This window comes from Corylus avellana, chromosome ca2 (genome assembly GCF_901000735.1).
Source record: "Corylus avellana chromosome ca2, CavTom2PMs-1.0".
Lineage (NCBI taxonomy): Eukaryota > Viridiplantae > Streptophyta > Magnoliopsida > Fagales > Betulaceae > Corylus > Corylus avellana.
The window spans coordinates 28,908,085-28,934,536 of NC_081542.1; the positions used below are offsets into that span (position 1 = coordinate 28,908,085).

The following is a 26,452-nucleotide window of genomic DNA, read 5'->3' on the forward strand; positions in this document are numbered from 1 at the left end:
AAAGAGTAATGCTAATTTAGGCATCGGAGTGTTCTCGGTTCTCGGGGACCTCCTTTGACAATTACTCTTTTGTAGGAAGGATAGAGAGAAAACCCTGGGCAAAAATAAGGAGATTCATTCTCGGAGACAAGGAGGAAACCTTGGGCAAAAACAAGAAGATTTATCCCAGGAGACAAAGAGAAAACCATGGGCAAAAACAAGAAGATTCATCCACGGAGACAAGGAAAAAACCTTGGGCAAAAATAATGAATAGGGAAACAACCATCTAAAACAAGGATAAGGAGAAAACCTTGAGCAAAAAAATGAATAGGGAAATAACCCTCTAAAACAAGGATAAGAAGAAAACATTGGGAAAAACAATGAATAGGAAGACAACCTTCTAAAACAAAGACCAGGAGAAAACCTTGAGCAAAAATAATGAATATGAAGACAGCCCTTTAAAACAAGGACAATGAGAAAATTTTGAGCAAAAATAATGAATAGTGAGACAACCCTCTAAAACAAAGACAATGAGAAAACATTGGCAAAAACAATTAAAGGGAGACAACCCGGTCAAAAAACAAGAAGACTCATCCCCGGCAACAAGGGGACAAGGAGACAACCTTGGGTAAAAATAAGTAACGGGAGATAACCCGATTAAAAAACAAGGAGGCAACGAGACAACCTTGGGGTAAAAACAAGCAATGGGAGACAACTCGGTCAAAAAAACAAGGAGCCACCGAAAGGCGAAAGGGGAGCAAAGGTTAGTCTATTGAAAGACTTATGAATCATTGTTAGAAGATTATTTTGCAGGTTCAATTTGTCAAACGGTCATTCAGGGAAGGGTCGAACTTCACCCTCGAATTATTTAAAGAGAAGGCACTAGATTTCGCCTTCGGATTACTTGATGACTTGGAGATAGGGCTGGGTATAATCCCCGGGTGTTTTAGAAGTATAATCGGGTGTAACCCTCGAGTGACTGGAAGTGAGGGCTGGATTTTACCCTTGGATTATTTAAAGGGAAGGCGCCAGATTTCGCCTTCAGATTACTTGATGATTTGGAGAGAGGGCTAGGTGTAATCCCCGGGTGTCTCAAGGATATGACAAGTTTAACCCCGGGGCAAAGGAGAGAGTTGGGGGGTACTCTCGGGAACTCAGACGATGCCATGAACAGAACTGAAGAGCTCCAGCTGTCGAGCTCAAGGTACACTCACAGGAAGACATGAATTTCGGACAAAGCCAAACAATGAGTCATCCAAGGACTAACTAAAATTTCCATTATCCGAGTACCTCGACTAAGGGAATTGGAGGGTAACTGTTGAGAATTAAATTATACTATAAGCCCATCAGATTTTGGACCTTAGGGCAAATGACAGGCTCATAGAGCTATTAATTAAATAGTAGGAGATACAATCCAAGTGAGACTCTATTGGAATAATCTGAGTCGCAGAGTCCTATTCAAAGTCTAAATTGGAGTAGTAGCCCAAGTCCAATTCCAGCTCTCAGGACTCCCAAATCAACTCAAATAAGAAAACTAGTCTAAGCCTACCTCAACTCTTCAGCCAATAAATAGGCCACTGCACAAGGTACAAAAATATCTTCTACATCTTGAATCTTTTCACACTCTCAAATCTTCTAGTATACTAGAGAATACGGAATAGAGTTGAATTAGTCTTCATTGCGTAGATTGAATTATTGTGTGTTGAAGCATAATCTTTCTCCTGAAAATTGACTTAGGCATTGGAGTTTTCCCGGCATAAACACCGGCGAATATATAATTATTAAATAATATTGTTATTATATTATTATCACAATAATATTATTATTATTAATCTTATTTCTATTTTAATTATGATAAAGTTATTATTATTATTACTATATCTATTATAATAATAATAATTTATTTCATTAATTAATTCAAATTGCTATGACCTTACTAATAAAAAATTTAATTATTATTTTTTTTTTGACGCTACATCTAATTAATTATTATTATTCTTTTTTTTTTAGACGCCGTAAGTTGGAATTATTTAGTGTCTTTACTTAATTCATGTCTTTGTCGGCAAGGGTCTTTGAAAATTGGTATTAGGTTCAAAGTCGTTCTTAATCATCCATTAATGCTTATCTAAATTTCTATTTAAAATGACTAATCAAAAAGAAATCCGGAATACATAATAAGTTATTACTTGTTGACTGCAATAGAGGAACCAACGCCACCCACTGACCAGCGAAGCTTATACATCTACCCACACCCTCGTCTTCTTCCTTATCCATCTACCCACGACCTTGTCTTCTGAACTTTGCGGGTTTATTTCCTTTCCACGTACCCTTCCTCTCGTCTTATATCTTTGTCCTCTACCCACAACCAATTCTTTCAGCACATTTTGTGAGTGGCTTCTCCAAATGGCAACGTAAGCTCGCAGAAGAAGCAAATCTCCTTCGTCGAGTGAAGGGTGATTTAAAGAAGGAAATCTAATGGCTGAAAATAATGGGAATAAAGGGAAGTTTCTAGGGAATGCCTGCATTTGGGGAAATGGGAGGTTGAGAACGTGCAGGACAAAGAAAAAATTGGGAGTGCTTGAGAGGAAATTAAAACTAATGGATGTGATCAAAAGAAACTTAAGAGACTGCCATAGTTCAATGTATCTGGGGGAAGAAAAAAGCCACTGGTTTGTATATAAATATTAAATAATCTATATAACATATATTTCTTAATTACTAATATAAATAAATTTATATAAGTAATTTTTAGTAAAATGTTAATATATATTTGTATATATATTCAAGATATATGAACGAGCTAACGAGTCGGCTAAGCTTTAAACGAACTGAGTTTGCGAATTCCTATCGAGTTTTATCGAACGAGTCGATAGAGTATGTATCGTTTACTAATTAAGCAGATTTGTACAATATTAAACTCGAGTTCAAATTGAGCTAAATTGAGCGAGTATCAAGTGGGAGCGATTTGAAAGATATGATTGCATGATCTTACGTCGCATCAAACACTCAAAAATACAGAAAATATCTTCTACAAATCATTTTTTTTTTTTTTTTTTTGTAAGAACTACAAATCATTTTAAACGGATACAAACAGAGCCTAAATATGATTAAGTTCTCACTTTGCTCCATTTGCCTTCTTTAGCTTTCTAACTTTGATACCTGAAAAACCAGGCGGAGACTGGGAGGAAAGTCGTCACGAGTCATAGCGTATAATCCAGGAAAAAAACAAAAAGAGAAGTGGGAGACAAGGCTGAAAGTGGTGTGCGTTTGCTAAGGAGTTGGGTCCCACTTTAATTACCATATTAAAATTTAAGAATTTAAGGTTAAATACTTTTTTCTCCGTGTGATTTATTAATTTTATTTTTTTCCCCTTCTCGACTTTGATTTGTATTATAGATGGTCCTCAATAATGGTTAAAAACAAAATTTGTACTTTGGTCGAAATTTTTGTACAATAATTAACTGAAATTCACATGTCTCTATACTAATTAAAAATTAAAAAATTAAAACTAAAATTATTAAAAAAATTTAATATATATATATATATATATAGTATATATATATATATAGAGAGAGAAAAAAGGGTGAGTGTTTAAGTAAAAATAGATGGTTAAGCTTGGTCGTTAGATGATTCAAACCAAAACGAAATGGGCCACGGAGAACACGGTGAGGGGAGAGGGCAGCGAAAGAGAAAGTGGGAACTCAAGCCGCTATCGTGCGAAAGCTGGGAAGCATGCTAAGGCGGAGCCGAACAATGTCAAGCCCGGAGAGTGGGGCGATGGGCACAAGGTGAAGTTAAGATCGCTGAGTTAAAGTGGATTGGTGGAATCAAATTTTAGACAAGGTCCCTGTAAACCCTAGCACATATTTTCATTTTCTTTCTTTTTCCTTCTAATTTTTTTTTCAAATATTTTTATTTATAAAATTTTTAGTTTTTTAATTTTTAATAAGCATATGCCCATGTGTCACTCATTTGACCACGTGTATTTTCGTAAAGTTTTTAAACAGTAGATTAACAAAAGTATTATTTTTAAAATAGAAAATATATATATATATATATATATATATATATATATTTTACACTAAAATTTAAAACCTATCAAATCCCACCAAATATCCTCACCTAACCAGCTCACCCATATTCGGCTACCGGCTCTCTCTGTTAATCAATCATTCACTAATTTAATTATGTTTTAAATTAATACTTAAATATTAATTTAACTATTAATATTTAAAGTAATACTCAACGACTTCATGTACCGAGCATATTTCGAACTGGTACCGACCCAAAAAGACTTGGCCGAAATAATAATTGATTGTATTATTTTAAAGAAAATTTGTAGTTTCCTTGCTTCTTCCTTATCCCTCTCCACAATCTTATCCTCTGAACTTTGCGGGTTTATTTCCTTTCCACCGTTCCTCTCGTCTTGTATCTTTGTCTTCTACCCACAACCAATTCTTTCAGCACATTTTGTTAGTGGCTTCTCAAAATGGCAACGTACGTAAACAACCGTTTCTACCCTACTTTGTCGATAGCTTTCTTTATTCCTCCCGATCCCTCCCCTCACCAACTCCAAATTAACGTTTCTGAGTCTGTAAAAGATTTGAGGGTTGAAAGATAAGCATAAATGGCGGACAGTGCTGTTACTTTCCTCCTACATGAATTGCCCCAGTTCTATTAAAAAACTTACCAGAATCTTGACGTAAGTATTAAATGAGTTTATTTAATTACTATAGATATCATTTGTAATATTTTTAAAAATTCACGTAACTATTTAATTTTAGTGCAAATCAAATATACTAAAAAATATATTTAAACACAATATCACTCAGAATTAGAACGTACGTTGGAAAGGAATTCTTCTCTCTAGGGTTTCCGGCCGGCGCCCAGAGGTGAAGGTTTGTCTCCCCTGTTCTTTGGGTGGAGTGGTTGTAGTGTAGGAGAGACTGCAAGGATCCCATTGGAGCGATGGGAAACACTGCAGAGGAATTATCTCGACTATGGGAGAACCTTACGTTGATGGAAGAAGAGGGGGCTGACCTTGTTATTGGAGAGGCCGATATTGCTCCTGTGGCAGCTAGGGGCAATGCCTGTATTGTTGGAAAATTACTAGCTGATCGTATAGTGGGGAAGGACATTCTCAAGACACCATTGATACAGGCCTGGCATCCGTCTGATCGGGTTTCCTTTAAATCTTTGGGTGCAAATCTGTTCCTAATCGAGTTTGCGAATGAATGCGATAAAATTCGTATTCTGGAAGGAAGGCCGTGGAAATTTGATGATCATCTATTTGCAATCGTCGATTATGATGGGGTTACTTCACCATTCCAGCTGGAGTTTGACAAAGCATCGTTTTGGGTCCGCATGTTTGGGCTACCTTTATCCTGCATGGGTAGAGAGGTGGGAATGAAGATTGGGTCTTCGGTGGGAGAAGTTGAAGATATTGACGTCACGGAGGAGGGAGTAGGGTGGGGGGAGTTTCTAAGGGTTCGGATTCGGCTGGACCTCTCTAAACCCCTTTCACATGGAAGGACAATAAATCTGAGGGGAAAGTCTATTTGGATTGCCTTCCAATATGAGAAGATTCCATGGTATTGCTATACTTGTGGAGTTATAAAACATGGGAAGAAAGGGTGTGGAGGACCAGCCCGAAGGAGAATTCATGGGGTGGAAAAGAAAGTGGAGTTTGGCCCGTGGCTTCGGGTTCCGTCCCCAACAAGAAGACCTGGGAGGGGTGGAGGATGGGCGGCAGGGGGGAGACATAGCCCCATTCAACCTGGACCTTTTTCCGGCGATTCTGGGTTCCTTCGCAGTGACCGGAAAAACAGAGAGAAGGAGGCGGAGCATGACCAAAGTGGTGGCGGTTCATCCGAGTCAGCGAAGACGCCGGCGAGGGGTAGTTTGGGTACTCGAAGCCACGCTGACCATCCCAATTCAAGGTGCAGAGATCATGGAAAATTTCAGTTACGGGATGAGGACAGTAATGGGGGAGAGGATTCAGGTGCAATGGAGGGGGATTGCGATTTGGGTCCTTTTGGGGTAGAGAGCAATCTTGTTAAAGATACGGGAGTTATGTCATGGAACCAATCCTCAACTGAGAATCTCTTAAGTGGGGGAAAAAATATTTATGTGGGCCAATGGGATTCTATTAAGGAGAAGATGGTTTGGGCCATGGTTGATAGTAGGAAAAAAATTGATGGGCTTTAGAGTGGGGACATTGGTGGGAGTTATGCAACTTATCCATCTGGCAGTCATACTGAAGTGTCCCCAAGGTTTGTTTTTAGGAGCTCAATTGCCCAAGATAGCACCACAGGGTCTTCGAAGAGCCACCGACCGAAGATAACCATGAGGAGACAACATGCAACGTCGGCTCTGGCGTATGCTTCGTCTGGGCAAGCTGAACAGGGAGATAATGGCCAGGGGAAAAGGAAGAATTTGGAGAGGGCAGGGGGCGAAGATCGAGCCACAGAAAAACGGAATAGACGAGATGGAGGGGAAGATAGCTTTGGTTGTGAAGGTACGGCGGCGGCTGCTTTGCAGCCCCGCCATCATCCATGAGTCTTCTAAGTTGGAACTACCGAGGGCTTGGGAATCCTCGGACAGTTCGGGACCTTCATCAGATGGTGAAGGAAAAGCGGCCCACGATGGTTTTCCTTATGGAAACCAAGGTTCACGACAAGAATTTGGATTTTTTAAGGATTAAACTTGGGATGCATAACATGTTTGTGGTGGACAACATTGGAAAAAGCGGAGGTTTGATTCTGTTGTGGCAAAATAATTTTCTGGTGGAAATACAAAACTATAGTAGGAGACATATTAGTGCTATAGTTTGCACGCATGCAAGCGGAATGGAGTGGAAATTCACAGATTTTTATGGCCATCCAGAGGTGGCCAAGAGAAGAGAAGCTTGGAGTTTGCTTCGGTACCTCTCGTTTTTTGTTCCTACCCCTTGGTTGTGTGTTGGGGATTTTAACGAAATAGTATGTTTGTCCGAACAAAAGGGAGCTATATCAAAAACGAGAAGACAAATGGAGGATTTTCAGGCTGTCTTGGAGGAATGTAGGCTCTGCGATATGGGTTTTTCAAGGGTCTAAATATACATGGAATAATGGTAGAACGGATAATGAATTTACGCAAGAAAGGCTGGATCGGGCCGTTGCTAACGCTGAATGGCTCTCAATTTTTTCTGGTTCTGATGTGAAGGTGTTGGCTCGGAGAAATTCAGACCACAATCCTCTCCTACTCTCTTTTGAAGGGGGCAACGGTAGGAGAAGAATAGGCCGCCCATTCCGCTTTGAGGCCAATTGGGAGACATTCCCAGATTTCCAGCAAGAGGTGGGGAGAAGCTGGAGCACGCAACAGAGGGGGACGAACCCGATGCAGAAAGTACATGGGAAGCTCCAGTCCTGCAAGCAAACTATCCTGAAATGGGTAAAAAAAATAGTTCATGCTACGGAAGATCTTATTCGGTCAAAAACTAGAGAGCTTGAAGAATTGCATGGGGCAGAAGGGAACATTAATCTGGTGGCTGAAAAAGCTCTAATGGAAGAGGTGAATGGGCTGCTAGAAAAAGAAGACTTAAAATGGCGGCAAAGAGCTAAGGAGAATTGGCTTGTCCATGGAGATCGTAATACGAAGTTCTTTCATGCGTGTGCTACGCAGCGGAGAACTAGTAATACCATCTCTCGGATTGTTGATGAAAATGGCCAAGTGTGGGTTACGACGGAGGGGATTGAAAAGGCCTTTGTAGCCCACTATCAGGGCATCTTTACTTCGGCTAGACCGACAGGTATTGCTGAATGTACAAGTGCAGTGGAGCGGAAGGTGACATGTGAAATGGGCAACAAGCTTTTGGTACCTTTTACTATGGAAGAGATTGTAATGGCGCTTAAACAGATGGCGCCATTAAAAGCACCAGGCCCCGACGGATATACAACTGGATTCTACCAAAAGCATTGGAGTACGATAGGCCCGGAGGTATGTGAAACGGTCCTACATTTTCTCAATTTTTCTGTCATGGAACCTATTATCAATAAAGCTCACATTGCACTGATTCCAAAAAATAATAATCCCCAAAGTGTTTCTGATTATAGGCCCATTAGCTTATGTAATGTCTTGTATAAGATTATATCAAAAGTTCTAGCTAATAGATTAAAGGAGGTCCTTCCTCATGTGATATCACCCTTTCAAAGTGCTTTTCTTCCAGGGCGCTTAATCACAGACAATATATTAGCAGCTTACGAGACTTTACATTCCATGCATACTCGTATGTGGAGTAAAGTAGGCTACATGGGTATTAAGCTGGATATGAGTAAGGCTTATGACAGGGTAGAGTGGCTGTTTTTGGAGTCAGTGATGCACAAGATGGGGTTCCCTGCAAGATGGGTTCAATTGATTATGGAGTGTGTCCGAACCGTCACCTATGCAATAATTGTCAATGGCCAGCCGGTGGGTCATATAATTCCAGAAAGAGGATTGAGACAAGGTGATCCGCTATCTCCATATTTTTTCCTTATATGTGCAGAGGCGCTTAGTGCTATGCTCAGTCGAGCGGAGGAAAGTGGAGTTATCACCGGGGTGCCAACTTCAAAGAATGGCCCACGACTCAGCCATCTTTTCTTTGCGGATGACAGCCTCCTCTTTTGCAAGGCTAACTCGGTGGAGTGGAGACGACTCACCAAGATTTTAGACAAATATGAAGCGGCTCGGGACAGAAGTTGAATAAGGATAAGACATCCATATTTTTCGGTCGCAATACCAATGGCGATAAAAGAAAAGAGATTACACGGCTGTCGGGATTACAAGCCATTGATAAATATGAGAAATACCTGGGGTTGCCAACTCTGGTTGGACGATCGAGATCAAAAGCGTTCAGAAGCATCAAAGATAGAGTGTGGAAACGATTGCAAAATTGGAAAGTCAATTTTCTTTCTCAGGCGGGGAAGGAAATATTATTGAAGGCCGTTATTCAAGCCATTCCTACATATTGTATGTCGGTGTTTTTATTGCTGGTTTCTTTATGTAAGGAAATTAATAGGCTTATGTAGAGATTCTGGTGGGGGCACAAGGAGAACTTATCCAAAATTCATTGGATGAGTTGGGAACGGATGAGTAAGTCAAAGGCAAAAGGGGGTCTCGGTTTCAGAGATTTGGTCTTATTTAATAAGGCGCTTTTAGCAAAACAAATCTGGAGACTCATACAAAATCCGGATTCTTTAGTAGCCCGGATTCTTAAAGCAAAATATTACCCTACGATGAGGGTTCTAGACGCTAAAGTAGGGAAACGGCCGTCTTTGGCGTGGAGAAGCATCATCTCGGCAAAGGCTATTATAGAAAAAGGGGCTATATGGAGAGTCGGAGATGGGAAAGATATCCGGATATGGGGAGATTGTTGGCTCCCAAGACCAACCACCTTCGCTGTTCAATCAGTACCGAGAACGCTGGCGGCAAACACCATGGTACATGATCTGATTAATGTGGATACGGGGAGAAGGAAAAATGACTTAATTTCAGAAAATTTGTTTGAGGAGGAAGCAGCAGTGATAAAGAACATCCCCCTCAGCCCCTTATTACCCAAAGATAAACTAATTTGGAGGTGTACAGCCAATGGACAGTTCTCAGTCCGCAGTGCCTACCATTTGGCTGTTGATTGGCAAGCTGCGGCACGTGGGGAATCATCAAATCAGGTACGAGAGAGAGATATATGGAAAGTATGCTGGAAATTGAACGTCCCCAACACTGTGAAGATGTTTATATGGAGAGCATGCCACAATATGTTGCCAACTAAATCCAATCTGTGCAAGAAGAAAGTGCTTGATTCTCCTTCATGTCCAATCTGCCATCTAGAGGAAGAGAGCACGGAGCATATTCTTTGGTCCTGCCCCTCAGCGTCGGATGTGTGGAGTTGTGGGCCCATTAAGGTACAGAAGAGTATTTGTGGTAATGGCCATTTCATACATTTGTTTGAAGACCTGATTGATAGATATGAGCAACAAGAGTTGGAGCTTTTTGCGGTGGTAGCCAGATGCATCTGGATGAGACGCAATAAAGTAGTTCATGAGGGTACTTTTCTTTCTCCTCGGCAATTATTTGAGAAAGCTGCTGCTGAATTAGAACACTTTCAGAGAGCTACGGCTCAACCAGAGGGGTCGGAAATTTCTATACACCACCCACAAGTGATTCGGTGGCAGCCTCCCCCGGTAAGTTCGATTAAAGTGAACTGGGATGTTGCATTAGACCAACGAAGATGCTGTGTGGGGCTGGGTGTCCTAGCCAAGGATGCAGAAGGCAGATTCTTAATGGCTTGTGGGATCAAGAAGACTATCGAAGTGGAGCCTACTACTGCAGAAACTCTAGCTGCACTACATGCTGTGATTTTTGCAACAGAGATGGGCTATTCGAATGTTATATTTGAGGGAGATGCTTTAATGATTGTGAATGCAATAAACTCCAGGGGAATATGCGAGAGTAGCTATGTGCATTTTGTGGAGGATGTGAAGCGGTTGCTGGGAGAGTTCAATTTATCAAGCTTTGTGTTTCTAGGGGAGCAAACTGTGCGGCCCATAATCTAGCAAAAGAAGCTTGTACCCATGTCACTGATAAGCATTGGTGGCATTGTATTCCATCGTGTATTGATGGTATTATTAGGAAGGAGGAGACCCCACTTCCCCTTTCTTGATTTGCTCTTTATGAGTTTCAATAAAAAGTCCATTATTCTTCAAAAAAAAAAATATATTTAAACTATTATTTTAAAATTGGCTCATTTAAACCCCCTTTTGTGCGAACATTTAAAAAAAAAAAAAAAAAAAAAGGTCGTTTAAACCATTAAGCTATATTCAAACTAGAACGCTTGCAAACAATTTTTGGAGTGAGAAATGCTTCAGTGCATTCTCCTAACCTTCTGCCCACCATTTCTGTGTCTTTAGAATCTTGATTTTTCTTTTTTTCTTTTTTTAATAAAAAAAAAAAGAAAAAGAAAAAAAGACAGAGATGTTGGGTAGATGGTTGGGAGAAAGCAAAAGGAGTCAGACCTGGAAAAACGCATGGGGCACACTTCAAGGAGTCAGACATGGAAAAACGCATAACATATTAAGTGGCCTGAGTTGATTTTAATGGTTAAGATTTAAAGAAGGAAATCTAATGGCTGAAAATAATGGAAAGTTTCTAGGGAGGGGATGCATTTGGGGAAATGGGAGTTTGAGAACGTGCAGGACAAAAAAAAAATTGGGAGAAGTTGGAGGCATTAAATCAGAGGGAATTAAAACTAATGGATATCTTTAAAAAAGAAAAAGAAAAAAAGTAATGGATGTGATCAAAAGAAATTTCAGAGACTTCCATAGTTCAATGTATCTGAGCCCTGAGAGAAGAAAAAAACTAAATATTAAATAATCTATATAACATATATTAGTTAATTGCTGATAAATAAATTTATATAAATAATTTTTAGTAATATATATACATATGAACGAGCTAAGTTCGCAACTCTTTATCGAGTTTTTTCTAGCGAATCAAGTATATATCATTTAATAATCGAGTGAGTTTGTACAGTATCAAGCTCGAGTTTGAATCGAGCTAAATGAGTGGATATCGAGTGAATTGTCGAACAAATTAATTTATTTACAATCCGAAAATAGGTCTATTACAAAGCTTTAATACAGATGTTAGCCCATTAATTAGTTGAAGCCTTTTGGAAAGAAGTTTCAAACTGATCATTGCAATAGGAAAATATTCCTTTACAATTTGTCTTGATGGACAATTACATAATGTTGAATTTCTAACTCTACGTATATGCTTTGATTTTGAGCTTACATACATTTAAGAGAGTATATTCAATCTAATATATATGTTATATAGGCGATTTCAAGGATATGATTGTATTATTTTACGTCGCACCCATCACTCGAAAATACTAAAAACATTTTCTAAAACTTATTTTAATTAGGCTCAAACAAACGGACCTTTAATTAATTTCTTACTGTGCTCCATTTTCCTTCTTTAGATTCCAAACTTTTCCCTTGATTTTGCTGTCTAGATAGAACTAGTGCCATTCCCGGTTTGTATATTTGATGGGGATGAATCGTGATTGGCTGGATAAGAGCAGCAAATGTCCTGTATGTCATTCTCTTCTTTATATTTAGAAATTTTTATTTTTTTGAAAAAAAAAAAAAACACAAAAATCTACTCATATTAGATTTCTTATATTTAACTAACCATCAAGGGTTGCTACAATGTTTTCTAATGTGTAGGAAACCAGATTATTTTAAGGGTAAAGTTCACATACCCCCTCAAACTACCACCCAATTGACAATATTCCCCAAAACTTTCAATTGTGACAATCTCGCCCCCGAACTACCAAAACATTGTCAATATCTCCCAAGGCTAACGAAAACATCAAAATGGCCCTACATATTTCTCAATATAACAAAAATACCCATATAATTCAATAAAAAAAAAAGGAAAATTTTAATTTTTTTAAAACGAATTTTTTTTATTTTTTTTTAAAACGATTTTTTGAAAAAAAAGAGGAAATTTTTATTTAAAAAACAATTTTTTTTTTTTTTAAATTTTATTCGATTTTTTTTTAAATATGTTTTACAAAAATTATTTTTTAAACGGAAAATTTTATTTAAAAAATTTAAAAAGAAAATTTGTTAATAAAAACGAAAATTTTCAATTTAAAAAAAAAAATCGAAATTTTTAAATTTCTTTTTCTTATAAAAGGATTTTTTTGTTTTTTTTGGTTTTTTCTAGAAATTTTTGTATTTTTCCTTTTATTTTACTAAGGTTAGTTTCGTCATTGGGGAGACATTGACAATATTTTGGTAGTTTAAGGGGATATTATCACAATTAAAAGTTTGAGGAGACATTGTCAAATGTCAATTGGGTGGTAGTTTGTGAATGTATATGAACTTTCCCCTTATTTTAATATAAACATTTATCTTTCCTCTCTCCTCTTTCATTTTTTTGCCTTTAATTGGGGGTTGAGTTAAGATTTTGTGAAAAAAGTGAGGATTTGTAGGAAACTTATATTTTGCAAAGAAATAATATTTTAATAGTATAAGAAAAAGTAAGAAAAGTTAAGGGTAAAGTCCACATACCCCCTTCAAACTACCACACAATTGACAATGTCCACCCCAAACTTTCAATTGCGACAATGTATCCTCCAAACTACTAAAACATTGTCAATATCCCCCTCAAAGCTAGCAAAAAGATCAAAATGCCCCTATATATTTATCAATATGACAAAAATACCCCTAAAATTCAAAAAAAAAAAAAAGAATGAAAATTTTAATTTTTTTAAAAAATTATTTTAATTTTTAAACGATTTTTTTTTAAACCGAAATTTTTATTTAAAAAAAAGAAAATCAATTTTTATTTTTTTAGATTTTTTTTTTAAATATGTTTTAAAAAACGAAAATTTTATTTTTTTTAAACGAAAATATTTTAATTTTTTTTAAACGGAAATTTTTATTTAAAAATTATAAAAGAAAACATTCTTTAAAAAAAAAACAAAAAAAAAAAACGAAAATTTTCAATTTTTATAAAAAAAAAAATTTTTTAATTTTTTTTTCTAATAAAAAGATTTTTTTTATTTTATTTTAGGTTTTTTCCAGAAATTTTTGTATTTTTTTTATTTTTAATTTTACTAAGGGTAGTTTCGTCAATTAGGGGGACATTGACAATATTTTGGTAGTTTGGGAGGTACATTGTCGCAATTTAAAGTTTGGGGAGACATTGTTAATTGGGTGGTAATTTGAGGAGAGTATGTGAACTTTCCCCAAAAGTTAATGTAAAATATATTTTCATAAAAAAGCAAAAAATTAATTTTATGCCTTAAACTTAAAAAAAAAAAAAAAAATGAAAATAAGACTGCGAAAATCTTGATCCTTGAAAAACCAGACGGGGAGGAAAGTCGTCACGAGTCATAGCGGTAGAATCCGGAGCAAAAACTGCTGTAAAGAAGAGTGGGTGAGAGAAAGAGAGAAAAAAAAAAAAGGGAAAAAAAATAAAATAAAGAGATATGCTATAATGCAATAAAATAATCATTTTTGGCCTATAAAAGTCCTAGGTGTTAAGAGGTTATAGGCTTATCAGTGGGTGGGGCCACAACAATTATAGATGGGGCCTATAATCTCTTGCCACCTAACACTTTATGGGCCAAAAATAATCATTTTATTGCATTATATCATTTCTCATAAAATAAATAGTGTGCGTTTGGTAAGGAGTTGGGGCCCACTTCAATTAACTTATCGAATCCCACCAAATAGCGTCACCTAAATATTCGGCCACCCAATTACAGATCTGGTCCCTTTAGATTACTCAAAAAAATGAGAATCTTATTTTTTGAAATCCTAGTTGTCAAAAGCATCTAAGGTTTAAAGTATGCCAGGTTTTCACCAATATCAAAACGTAAAAACAAACATAACCACACTTTTTTATATATATATATATATATATATAGAAAAGCCACCCCAAAGGGCGGCTCGCCGCCACTACCAGTCATTTTATGGGTGGCTAAGATTGGCGAACAGCTACCCATGGCCTAGGTTGTGGGTGCGGTATACTTTAAACCCTTAATACTTTTAATGACTAAAATTTCAAAAAAATGAGATTTTCAATTGGAGGGATCCGAATCCCTTAATCACACATCCAGCTAACTTTCTCTGTTAATATTTTAAGTATAAATTAATATTTAATATTCGGCCACCGACTCACACATCCACTTATTAATTTAATTATACTCTAAATTAATATTTTACTTGCTCAGACCACATCTTGTACTGAGCATATTACGAACACGGATCCAAAAAGTCTTCGCCGAAAGAATTGATTGTAGCAAAGGAAAGTTTCCTTACTTCCTTGCTTCGTCCTTATCCCTCTACCCACAACCTTGTCTTCTGAATTTTGTGGGTTTATTTCCTTTCCACCATTCCTCTCGTCTTGTATCTTTGTCTTCTACCCACAACCAATTCTTTCAGCTCATTTTGTGATTGACTTCTCAAAATGGCAACGTAAACAACCGTCTTTTACCCAATTTTGTCGATAGCTTTCTTTCTTCCTCCAGATCCCTCTCCTCACCAACCCCAAATAAACGTTTCTGAGTCTGTAAAGATTTGAGGGTTGAAAGGTAAGCATCAATGGCGGACAGTGTTGTTACTTTCCTCCTACAGTACTTGCCCCGGCTGCTCGCAGATGAAGCAAATCTTCTTCATGGAGTGACGGGTGAAGTCGAATCACTTCGTAGGGAGCTCAATCTGATTAATATCTTCCTCCAGAACTCCCAAGGGAAAAGGAACGAGCATGGAATAGTCAAGGAGGTAGTTAGGCAAATCAGGGATGCTGCTTACGAGGCTGAGGATGTTATCGACATGTTCATCATCAACGCCGCAGAGCAGAGGATGAGAAACAGGATTTGGAAGCTGTTGCACTGCTTTAATGAAGTCAACACGCTTCATGTTGTTGCGAACAAGATAGAAGGTATCAACAAACAAATCAATCAAATCTTCGACAATTTCAACAAGTATGGCATTGAAGGTGCTGAAGCAAGTGGAGATGCGGCGGCAGAGGACCAGCTAAGCAGACGTAGGCAAGAAGAGGAGGACCAGCTCCGCAGACGTAGGCGAGAAGTGGCGGACGATGATGTGGTTGGCTTTGTTGATGACTCAGCGATATTGGTGAGGCAGCTTATTGAAGGGAGTTCAAAGCTTGATGTCATTTCAATTATCGGCATGGGTGGGTTGGGCAAGACCACTCTTGCCAAGAAAATCTACAATAATGACCGAGTCAGGAGTCACTTTTCTTTCCGTTGGTGGGTGAATGTATCTCAAGATTTTAGCCCAATTGAGTTATTGCTTGAAATTTTGCAGTCCCAACTGTCAAAATCTGATAGAGAAGAGTTGACAAAAACACTCGAAGTTATGAGCAAAGATGAATTGAAAATAGAGTACCTAGTAAAAAAGCTTTTTGAATACTTGCAAGCTGGGGAAAGGCCATACCTTATAGTCATGGACGACATTTGGGAAACTAAAGTCTGGGATGTGTTGAGATCTGCATTTCCAGATAACTCTAACGGAAGCAGAATATTAATCACCAGTCGTATAAAAGATGTGGCTTCACATGCAAGCCTTACTCCTCGCGATCCCTACCACCTTCCATTTATTGACAAAGAAGACAGCTGGAAACTTTTTCGTAAAAAAGTGTTTCGAGGAGAAGAATGTCCTCAAGAGTTGAAAATCATGGGGAGACGAATCGCAGAAGGTTGCGGTGGTTTACCACTTGCAATTGTGGTATTAGGGGGTGTTTTAGCTAACCAAGAGAAGACATTGCGAATATGGTCGAAAGTGATTGACGATGTAAATTGGTACCTTAATACTGAGAAAACAAAAATATGCAAAGACATTCTGGCCTTAAGCTACACCCACCTGTCTCGTCACTTGAAACCATGCTTTTTGTATTTTGGTGTATTTCCAGAAGACTTTGAAATTCCTATGAGGCGATTGGTCCGATTGTGGATTGTTGAAGGATTCATAAAGAACACCGGCAAGAGAAGAACAGAGGATGTTGCTGAAGACTACTTGGAGGAGCTTATTGATCGAAGCTTGATCCAAGTGGCTAGCAGGAGGAAGAATGGAAGAGTAAAGGCATGCCGCATTCATGATCTTTTGCGAGATCTCTGCATATCCGAGAGTGCCGAAGAGAAGTTTCTTGGGGTTCTTACAAATGATAACCTTTTATCCGCAAACAAATTTCGCAGACTTTCCATCCAGGGTAACTCTTTTGATCTGTATACTTCAAATCCCTCCGACACTACATGTGCCCGATCTTTGTTTTGCTTTGACCGAGGGGAACGTGAATTTAATCAAAAGCCAAGAAAATGGATCGAGGAAAACTTCAAGTTGCTCAAGGTGCTTGATCTAGAGCGTGTTTACAAACCTCAACTCCCCGAGTATTTGGGGAAAATGTATCATTTAAGGTACTTGGGTTTAAGATGGACTCACTTGGATACCCTTCCCCCCTCTGTTGGTAAGCTGGCCTACCTCGAGACCTTGGATGTGAAGCACACCTATATCAAGTCTCTACCCAATTCTATTTGGAAGATGAAACACCTTCGTCATCTGTATCTTAATCGAACACGCCTTGACATGCCTGTGGAGAAAACAAGTATTTCTCTTACTAGGCTCCAGACGTTATGCGGAATATTTGTGGACAAGAAGAGTCCAGTGAAGAATGGTTTGGATAGATTAATCAATCTCAGGAAACTGGATCTCACATTTCATTTAGGCTCCGTTGAAGAATTAAATGAGTGGATTGCAAGTCTGGAAGGACTTGAATCTCTGAGTTTAAGATCCCAGGATAGGGATGGTCGAATTTCAAAGCTCGAATTAAAGCCTCTGTCAAGCCTTGAGAATCTCACCGACCTGTATTTGCTTGGAGACTTACCAGCGCTACAAAATGACTACTTTCCGCACAGTATTATAGTTCTTACTTTGTCGGTATCAAAGCTGGAAAATGATCCCATGCCAATTCTTGCGAAGCTGTCAAATCTTTCTGTCCTTGAGCTATTGGCCGATTCCTACACTGGAAAGGAAATGGTGAGCCCGAGTGGAGGCTTCCCTAAGCTTTGCATACTGAAACTCTGGATGCTAAAAAATTTGGAGACATGGACCGTGGAGGAAGGAGCAACGCCAGATCTCAAGGAATTGGAAATCCGAAGCTGTCCCAAGCTGAAGGAACTTCCAGACCAGTCGTCCAATCTGTGGGCTTCTCGGAAAATAGTTTTAACGGCGATGCCAAATGAATTCATAGAGAATGTTCAAGCCAAACATCCCAACAGCTTAATCATCAACGACCAGCAGGCTCCGCTCTGAATGAGATTCACAGTCAGGAAAATGTGAAGAAGGTTTTTAATCCATTCACTCATTTACTAGCGATTGCCTGCATGCTTTTTTCAATTCCCCTTATCCACTGAAAAGTTTTAACTGACATCGCAGGTTTGACGGTTTTATGGTCACTCACTCATCTATTTGCTTTCAAGAGATTTCTGGCTTGTGTTAAAACCTTTGAAGATCTGTCCCCCTTTCCCTGTATTTAGCAAAGATCACTACTCAATGCTAATAAATTGTTGTTCTATGTTGTTGCTATTGTTGTAATTGATTTTGTTGTTGCTGGTGTGTTGCCATACGTGGCTGGTAAAATAGCACTGCTCTTGTCATGTTGGATACATTAATTGTTTGATTTGTATCAGTTTAATTTATAGCCTTTTCTGTAAAGTAGTAATATATTCTCATAATAATCCTTTAGCAGTTGAAATTTCTCTCATTATTTTCTCATAATATTAGAGACTTTTCTGATTACTGCAATTTTTGACGAATTAATTAGCACCGAGGGAGAGTTTTGAATATATGAAAAGTAATTATTGGGTTTGGGGGATTTCTCTCACTGGTCGAGAAAACCTCATGTCTATCATCTTCTTGATCAATCCATGTCATTACTAAAATATTGTCAATGTCCCTCTCAATGACGAATCTACCCTTAGGAAAATAAAAAAAAACAAAAAATACTAAAACTTTTAGAAAAAAACTTAAAAAAGAAAAAAAGAAAAACAAGGGGTGGCAAAATTTAAAATTAAAAAAAAAATCCTTTTTATAAGAAAAAAAAAATTGATTTTTTTAAAAATTTTATAAAAATTGAAAATTTCGTTTAAAAAAAATTAAAATTTTTGTTTCTTAAAACATAATTTAAAAAATAAATTCGTTTTTTTAAACAAAAATTGTGTTTCAAAAAAATATTCGTTTAAAAAAATCAAAATAAACAAAATATTGGTTTTTTTTAATTATTTTTTAAAAAATTAAAATTACTATTATTTTTTAATTTTTATTTCGAATTTAAAGAGGGTATTTTTGTCTTAGTAAGAAATATAAGGTCATTTTTATCTTTTTGCTAGCCTTGGGTGGGACATTGACAATATTTTAGTAGTTTGAGGAGACATTATCATAATTGAAATTTTGGGAGGACATTATCAATTGAGTGATAATTTACTTTACCTAAGAGGGTATGTGGACTTTACTTAATTTTTTATTTGAATATTAATAAAAAGTGATTAATGTGATATAAAAAGTATAACCGGTCCATTGCCGAACGAGATCCTAAGGACCTTTTGTTTTATGGTCCACACAAAAACTGATCTTTATCATGGTGGGATTGATACCTAGCATACAAAAATTTCTCACAAAAAAAAAAAAAAAAAAAAAAGAGCATAAAAAATAGATCACAATATGACTTGCAATACATTAATAGTTAATTTAATTTTCTACTTCCAATTTGTGTAAATTTCGTTAAAAGTATGAATTTATGTGTTATTAATTTAAGTAAATGAGAACTTTATTTTATTTTATTTTATTTTTTGTGTGGTAGAGGTGGACCATTAAGATTGACCATATTAATTTCTTGTGTTTTTTTTTTTTTTTTCTTTTCTCCTATATCCCCATCCTTTTCCATATCATTTTAACTTTTATCACTCCCTTTACCCAGAAAGCAACTCAAAAAAAAAAAAAAAAATCGAAAAGTATATATGTTTGGTAAAAATTTGGATTGTTATTTAAAGGTGGAGAGAGTACAATGGTTATCATTGTTGTATAAATAGCCACGATGGAGATAATTCCATCTGCAACCATTGTCTTCATCTACCAATTAATGCCATGCACCACGGTGTAGAAATAGACATGATGGAGATATTCCAATGCAATGTCAATCGTGATGTTTCAATCTCAGAAGAAAACACAAGATGGCCCAAAGCCCGGGTAAAAAAAAAAAAAAAAATTTAAGTTTTTTAATTTTATATATCTATATTAAGGGTGACAACTGTCATCATTTTATTGGTGTTGACGTGGCACACTAATGAAATCCGTTAAGTGTTTTGCCGGAATTTGATTGCAGTAATTAAATTGTTATTTTTGCCAACCTGGAGGACCTCTAAATTATTTTTTATATCACATGATTTGTAATTTAGGCCAACTATAAAGACTGTTTTTGCATTTATCTACAAAACAAAAGAGTAATGCTATATACTATACTCTCATTTCACTAGACTGATGTGACAATGACTATTAATTTTTTGATCATCCTTTATAAAAAAAGAAAAGAAAAAAAAAAAGCTCATGGATATTGCCACATTATCTCAATGGAATAGGGGTGGAATCAGAGTATAGTGGCCGAGCTTTCAGTTCACAGGGGGCATCATAAAAAAAAAAAAAAAAGAAAAGTTAAATAAAAATTAATTAAAAACATAATATAATTAACAAAACAAATAAACAATTTAACAAAATTTTAATTATTGTTTAAGATATATAAATGTAACTTAGCATTTATTTTATCTGGCCTAGCAAGGATGTTAATCAGCTATACGTGTTTTTTGCCTTCCACTAAAAAGCTGTCACCTCAGATTATCTCAACTTACAAAATAAGCTTGGATGCACAAGATCATATGCCAAACTTCACTGCCTAGACCATGCACCTCCAAATGCCGCCCCGCCCAGCTTTGCCAAGCCCATGCCGTCCAGCTCTGCCCAGATCATGCTGCCCAGCTCCGCCAAGCCCATGCTGCCAAGCTACTCCGACGGTTCACCACCGTTGCTCCGGCCGAAGGAATTAGAAAAAAACCATTCCAGCAACAAAATAACCCAAAAAAAGAGAGACTAAAAATTTGAGAAATCTATATGGACTTGCTACTTACAATCACATAAAATCAATCCACTGCAAGTTGGTTGGGCGGAGGATCAGGCTGGTCGTGGGTGGCGGCTTCCGACCAGATGAGCGGTGGGTGCGTGTGAAAATTTGAAGAGAGAAATGATGGGTGTCATTTTGCAGGTGGTATAATTTAGTGTAGTTAAGTTCATTTTGTAAGTTGAATTAAGCTAAGTTGTCCTTTTTTGGTTGATGGGCGTAAACTGGGTCATTTATGCCATGACTGAATAGAAGATATTCCCTTATATATTTCATTCAATTAAAGCATGTAACAAAAAATATTTATATTCATAAACAACAAATTTAAAAGAACAATCTAAATATAAAAGTTTAAACCGTCATTTTTGTTATTTAAAAATTAACAATTGTAAAAATTAATTACATACCTGAAACTTTATACCAAAAAAAAAAACAAGAAAAAAAAAAGAGGCAGTTTTGAACACAGTCCTTCCACACCTTCCAAAATAGGGGGCTTTAACAATATTTTTGACAAATTGAGGATTTTTTTTTTTTTTGACAAATAGAAGAGAAATTTGATTTTGATAGCTATGTGTATATAGTAGACAAGATATATAAAGTTTAAATTTATGGGTAATTTCATTGAAAATCCTTGAACGTCAACTCGATTTGACAAACCCCCTAAACTTCAAAACCTTTCAATTTAGTTCATCAATTTTCAATTGCTCTTAATTTGAACCCCTCTATTAAATTTAGCCGTTAAAAATATAAAAAAAGACCAAAATATTCATGATTTTCATTTTTTTTTCTTTAATAAAAAAACATATTGGAATTTAGGGTAAAGTTGGAATCTTATAAAAAAGTCAGGGGTATAAACATCATTTAATGTTTAAAATCTGACAGAAGGGTCCAAATTGATTACAATTGAAAGTTTAGGGAACTAAATTGAGAGATTTTGAAGTTTGAGGGAGAGAGTTTGTCAAATCGGGTAGAAGTTCAAGGGTGTTCAGTGAAGTTACCCCTTAAATTTCTGTTGGCACATTTTGCTGAGTTGTTAAAACAGATGGTTATAATCTAATATCACAAAATTTCAACCATCAACTTCCAAACCTAGATCCAAAAAATTGAGTTATACAAAATCTTGATCCTTAAAATAATAAAATACCACCAGGGAGGAAAGTCACACTGTCATATAATTTTTGACATGATCGCAAACCCTCTACGAACCCAATACAAAATTGGAGAATTAGATTGAAAGATTTGACTCATTTAATTGAATGTATTAATTTAAAATTAACCTATATAATCTTACACATGCTTCGACACGATATGCATCCAACACAAATGCGAATTATCTCCCCGCATAGCATTACTCCTGTCGTAATTAGTGCCCACTATAATTAGGACGAAAAAACAAACTTACCACGAATGTGGTCAACACAAGCTGCCACAATTATTAATTAGTATAAAAACACACCGTTACACCGATAAAGAAGCTTGGCTGCAATAGGGTCTTCCATTTTGTGCAGGAAAAATGGCCACAAAACTCCTTGCCGCTTCTCTCCCTCTCCTCGTGATCTCAATTGCAATTTCTCTCCGATGTGGGACAGCAGCCGACGAGAAAGGCAACACGCTAATAACCAAAACTTGCGGTGGCACCGCCTTTCCCGATGTCTGCACCGCAACTTTGGAGTCAGATCCTCGGAGTTCAACTGCAGATCTCAAGGGCCTCTCTAGAATTGCGTTGGAGTTGAGCGCAGCCAAAGCAAATGAGACTGCAGGAGTGGCCTATAAGTTGATGATAAATGCATCAACCTATGCGACATGGTCGGTGCGCTCAACTTGCTTCCATGGTTATAACATGAGCATCAACAAAATTAAACAGGAGGGTCTCCCATCTTTTGACAAGGGGAAGTATGATAAGGCATATCAAACTGTGGGTCTTCTCAATGATGAAGCAGTTTATTGTAGCAGCTTTCGCATTCCAGAGTTGGCTGAAGGCAATACAATGCTTTCCAGGTTTTCCACAGATGTAAAGACCATTCTGCATCTCCTTTTCTAATCAATGTAATTATCTCTTCCATGAATAAATATTGTCTTGAATGAGGCTATGCTGTTTCAGATAGAGTTTTCTTTGAAACTGGGTTGAAAGAATTTTCTCTAACCAAATCTATAATAATAACATATATCTCTTAACATGTGAGAAACAAGTCATTTTTTTAATATGTGATATGCTCATATTTTTTTTAATAAAATTTCTTTCAAGTTTGTTATTGTTATTAAAAAAACATGTGACTTTCACCTGTCAAATAACACGTGTCATTATTATAAAATAGGTTAAAAAAAATTCCTCCAATTCAGTTTCGAGAAAAACTCTGTCCATGCCATTTCTTTAACTTTTTTTTCTTTGTTTTGTTTTTGGAAACTTGAGAAAATTCTCTTAACTTCCACTTGTTTCGATACTACCTTCAAAGTTTAAAAACTCTCTATTAAGGATATTTAACTTTCAATTTCTTTCAATTAACCCTTCCATTAGAATTTTTCTTTAATTTTTGTTAAAATGCCTAAAATACCGTTTCTTATAAATAAAAAAATTGCAAAGATATTTTTTTTTTTATATAAAAAAAACCCTGAATCTTTACAATTTTTTATATTAAAAAAAGGGACTATTTTGGGAATTTTGACAAGATTTAAAGGAAAATTCTAACGGAATTGGATAATTGAAAGAAATTGAAAGTCCAATATCCTTAATTTAGAGTTTTTGAACTTTAGATGTACTTTCAAAACACGTGAAAGTTTAGATGGGTTTTGTGAAGTTTTCATTTTTTTTTTAAAAAAATTTGATTTTAGTTCTCCTTTTATATATTTTAGTTTTACCCTATTCCCTATATTGGGCCAGGATTTAAGTCATAACGAAATAAGATCCTTTTCATTTTAGCCAATTAGTTATTTTAACAAGAGCAAAATTGCATCGGTTCCTTTCTATTTCAAATTCTTCTCTGGTCATAACAAGGCAGCTCAAGCCTTATGAGATTTAGTAACTCTTCAATGCCAACTTCATTTTTTTTTTTTTTTTGGTTTTGTCCTTCAAGTCTTATTGGGAAATTGAACTATTCTACGTTTTCATGATTTTCTAACAATTCACATTTCAGGTTGTTGAATCAAGTCATGGTAAGTCATTCTATATCTAATAAGTAGTGAATAAAGAAAAAAAAAAAAAAAAAGTTAATCTGCAATTTTGTTCGTGATGCCACCCATGCACGCTAATACAAATCTAAATAATTAAGGCCTTACATGTAGATTATTAATTAAGAACAAAACAACCAAGATATGTAGTAAAATGATTAATGGAGGAGAAGATTAAGAAAAAAAAAAAACATAGACAAACAGACAAATGATGAGGACCACGCAATTAAGTCATCATTATGTTTTTTGTAATCTTCTCCTCTGTGACAACTAGTGGTGGTGGTTATCATTAGTGGCGGTACTTCATTAATTTTAAGAAAATTTTCATAAGGTTGAACGCGTACTAGGCCATGGGTTAGACTCTCTATAATAAAAGATCACTCACATAAGCTTGATTAATATTAGCCGCCTTAAAAAATAGTGATGTCTAATTAATATGATTGAGTCAGACTATGGTTTAATTAGTTTTGAGAGAGCACTTGCATTTTCTGCCTTCTAGGCTCTCTTTAAGCAATTCTTAACAGGCAGGTTCTACCATGATTACACTCAAGTAAACTTGACTAGGCATAGTTAGTCGCCCTCTCTTATTATTCTAATTAAAAAGAAAAAAGATAAAAAAAGTCTACATCATGTTGTGATCCTCGTTGGGGATAACATTGGATTTCTTATGTTGTAGATGCTAGCAAGACCCACTATGGAGTAATGAAAATTCTCATCTTATTTTCATTACTTATTTTATTTTATTTTATTTTATTTTATTTTTATGCTTTTTGTGGAATAGATGCCCTCGTGATCCATAAAGAAGACGGCAATTTGTCTTGTATATTTGTGATAATTAAAAGCACTAAGCGACTGTCATTTTATAAAAGGACAAGACTTTTGTCTACTCCATACGGAAGCCAATGGTTGCCTTTTATCCCAAAACGTCTGGGATGTTTTTTAGTAGATGCTAGCGTTGCTAAAAGGGACGGCCAAATAAAAGAAACCATATATATATATATATATATAAAGAAACACTATTCATAAAATAAAAGAAACACCCCCTCCGTTTTGGCACTAGGTGGCTCGATCATTGACTCCGTTTAGACACGCCATTTAAGTTTGCGGGCTTGTTTTATCTTTTTGGCGGAAGACGCATACTTCTGATTGTTGTTAATTACTTAATCTTTCGCTACGTCAAAGCTATTTTGTTTTTATTTTTTAATTTTTTTCAAGTCATACGAAATTAAAAGTATTAATTAAGAGAATATTCATATGTGGGTTTGTTTGAGAAGGGAATGCGCATTTCTGCACGTCAATAATTATTGACGTGCCATTATTTCACACGTCAAAAATTAATTAATTAATCATAATAATTATTTGTTTTAAAAAAAATATTAGATAACAAAATTTAATTGGTGCCTATATTAAGTAACAAAATTTAATTTGTATATGTATAATTGGTATATGTTGTCATATATTAAGAGATATATTCAAACCCATTAAAATTTTATAAAACTAGTTAATGCTCTTGTCTCTTATATGCAATGCTTTCACTATATATGTTTATTATATATATGTGCTTTATATTCTTTAATTTATGGCTACTAATTAATAGTAGGTAACAAAATATATATGGTTATTAATTAAAGTGATATAGTATTAATACATATCACGTTTTCAATATTGTAGGAATATTAATACATATATGTGTTATCTTAGTCATAAGCATATAGTATTTTTTTAAAAAATAAGTGATCCTATAATTTTTTTTTCTCTTATTATTTTCAATATATTTTCTTGATGTGTCAAATGTAACACGTCAATAATTTCTTGACGTGTCACATTTTGACACGTCAATAATTATTGACGTGCCATTACTTCACACGTCAAAAATTAATAATATTAATTATTTGTTTAAAAAAAAATATTAGAGAACAAAATTTAATTGGTATATGTATATGATATATATGTATAATTGGTATATAATTAATTAATATTAGGTAACAAAATATATATAGCTATTAATTAATAATAAAAATTATGCAATGCTTTCACTAGATATGGTTATTATATCTATATATATATATATATATATATGTGTGTGTGTATGTGTGTGTGTTTGTGTGTGTGTGTGTGTGTGTTTTATATTCTTTAATTTATGGTTATTAATTAATAGTAGGTAACAAAATATATATGGCTATTAATTAATGATAAAAATTATGCAATGCTTTCACTATATACGGTTATTATATATATGTACTTTATATTCTTTAATTTATGGCTATTAATTAATAGTAGATAACAAAATATATATGGTTATTAATTAAAGTGATATAGTATTAATACATATCACGTTTTCAATATTTTAGGAGTATTAATACATATTTGTATTATTTCATTAAATCTCATCCACTAGTTTAGAATTCAAAGGTTAAAATTTTAGCATTCAACTGCTGAGTTGTTAAAACAGATAGTTGGCTAACAAAATGTCTACCATCAAAACCAAGCTGCCAACATTAGTTCATATTATTGATCATAGTATAAAAAGATGGGCAAAGAAACATGCTAGCAATGTTGCAATAAGCTCATCCATTGTGCAGGAAAA

At 35.6% G+C, this 26,452-nt stretch overlaps 2 protein-coding genes across 2 annotated transcripts; both read left to right on the top strand.

The window, feature by feature from the left end:
* Nucleotides 1-15,036: 15,036 nt before the first annotated feature.
* On the top strand, nucleotides 15,037-18,197 carry LOC132168700 (disease resistance protein RPP13-like). Its single transcript, XM_059579720.1, has 2 exons — nucleotides 15,037-17,878; nucleotides 17,970-18,197. The coding sequence occupies exon 1, from the start codon at nucleotides 15,117-15,119 to the stop codon at nucleotides 17,844-17,846; it is 2,730 nt and encodes a 909-aa protein (XP_059435703.1). The 5' UTR covers nucleotides 15,037-15,116; the 3' UTR covers nucleotides 17,847-17,878; nucleotides 17,970-18,197.
* Nucleotides 18,198-22,213: 4,016 nt separating this feature from the next.
* On the top strand, nucleotides 22,214-22,741 carry LOC132169529 (pectinesterase inhibitor-like). The gene has a single exon (XM_059580553.1). It carries the CDS (start codon nucleotides 22,214-22,216, stop codon nucleotides 22,739-22,741), a length of 528 nt encoding a protein of 175 aa, XP_059436536.1.
* The last annotated feature ends 3,711 nt before the right edge of the window (nucleotides 22,742-26,452 follow it).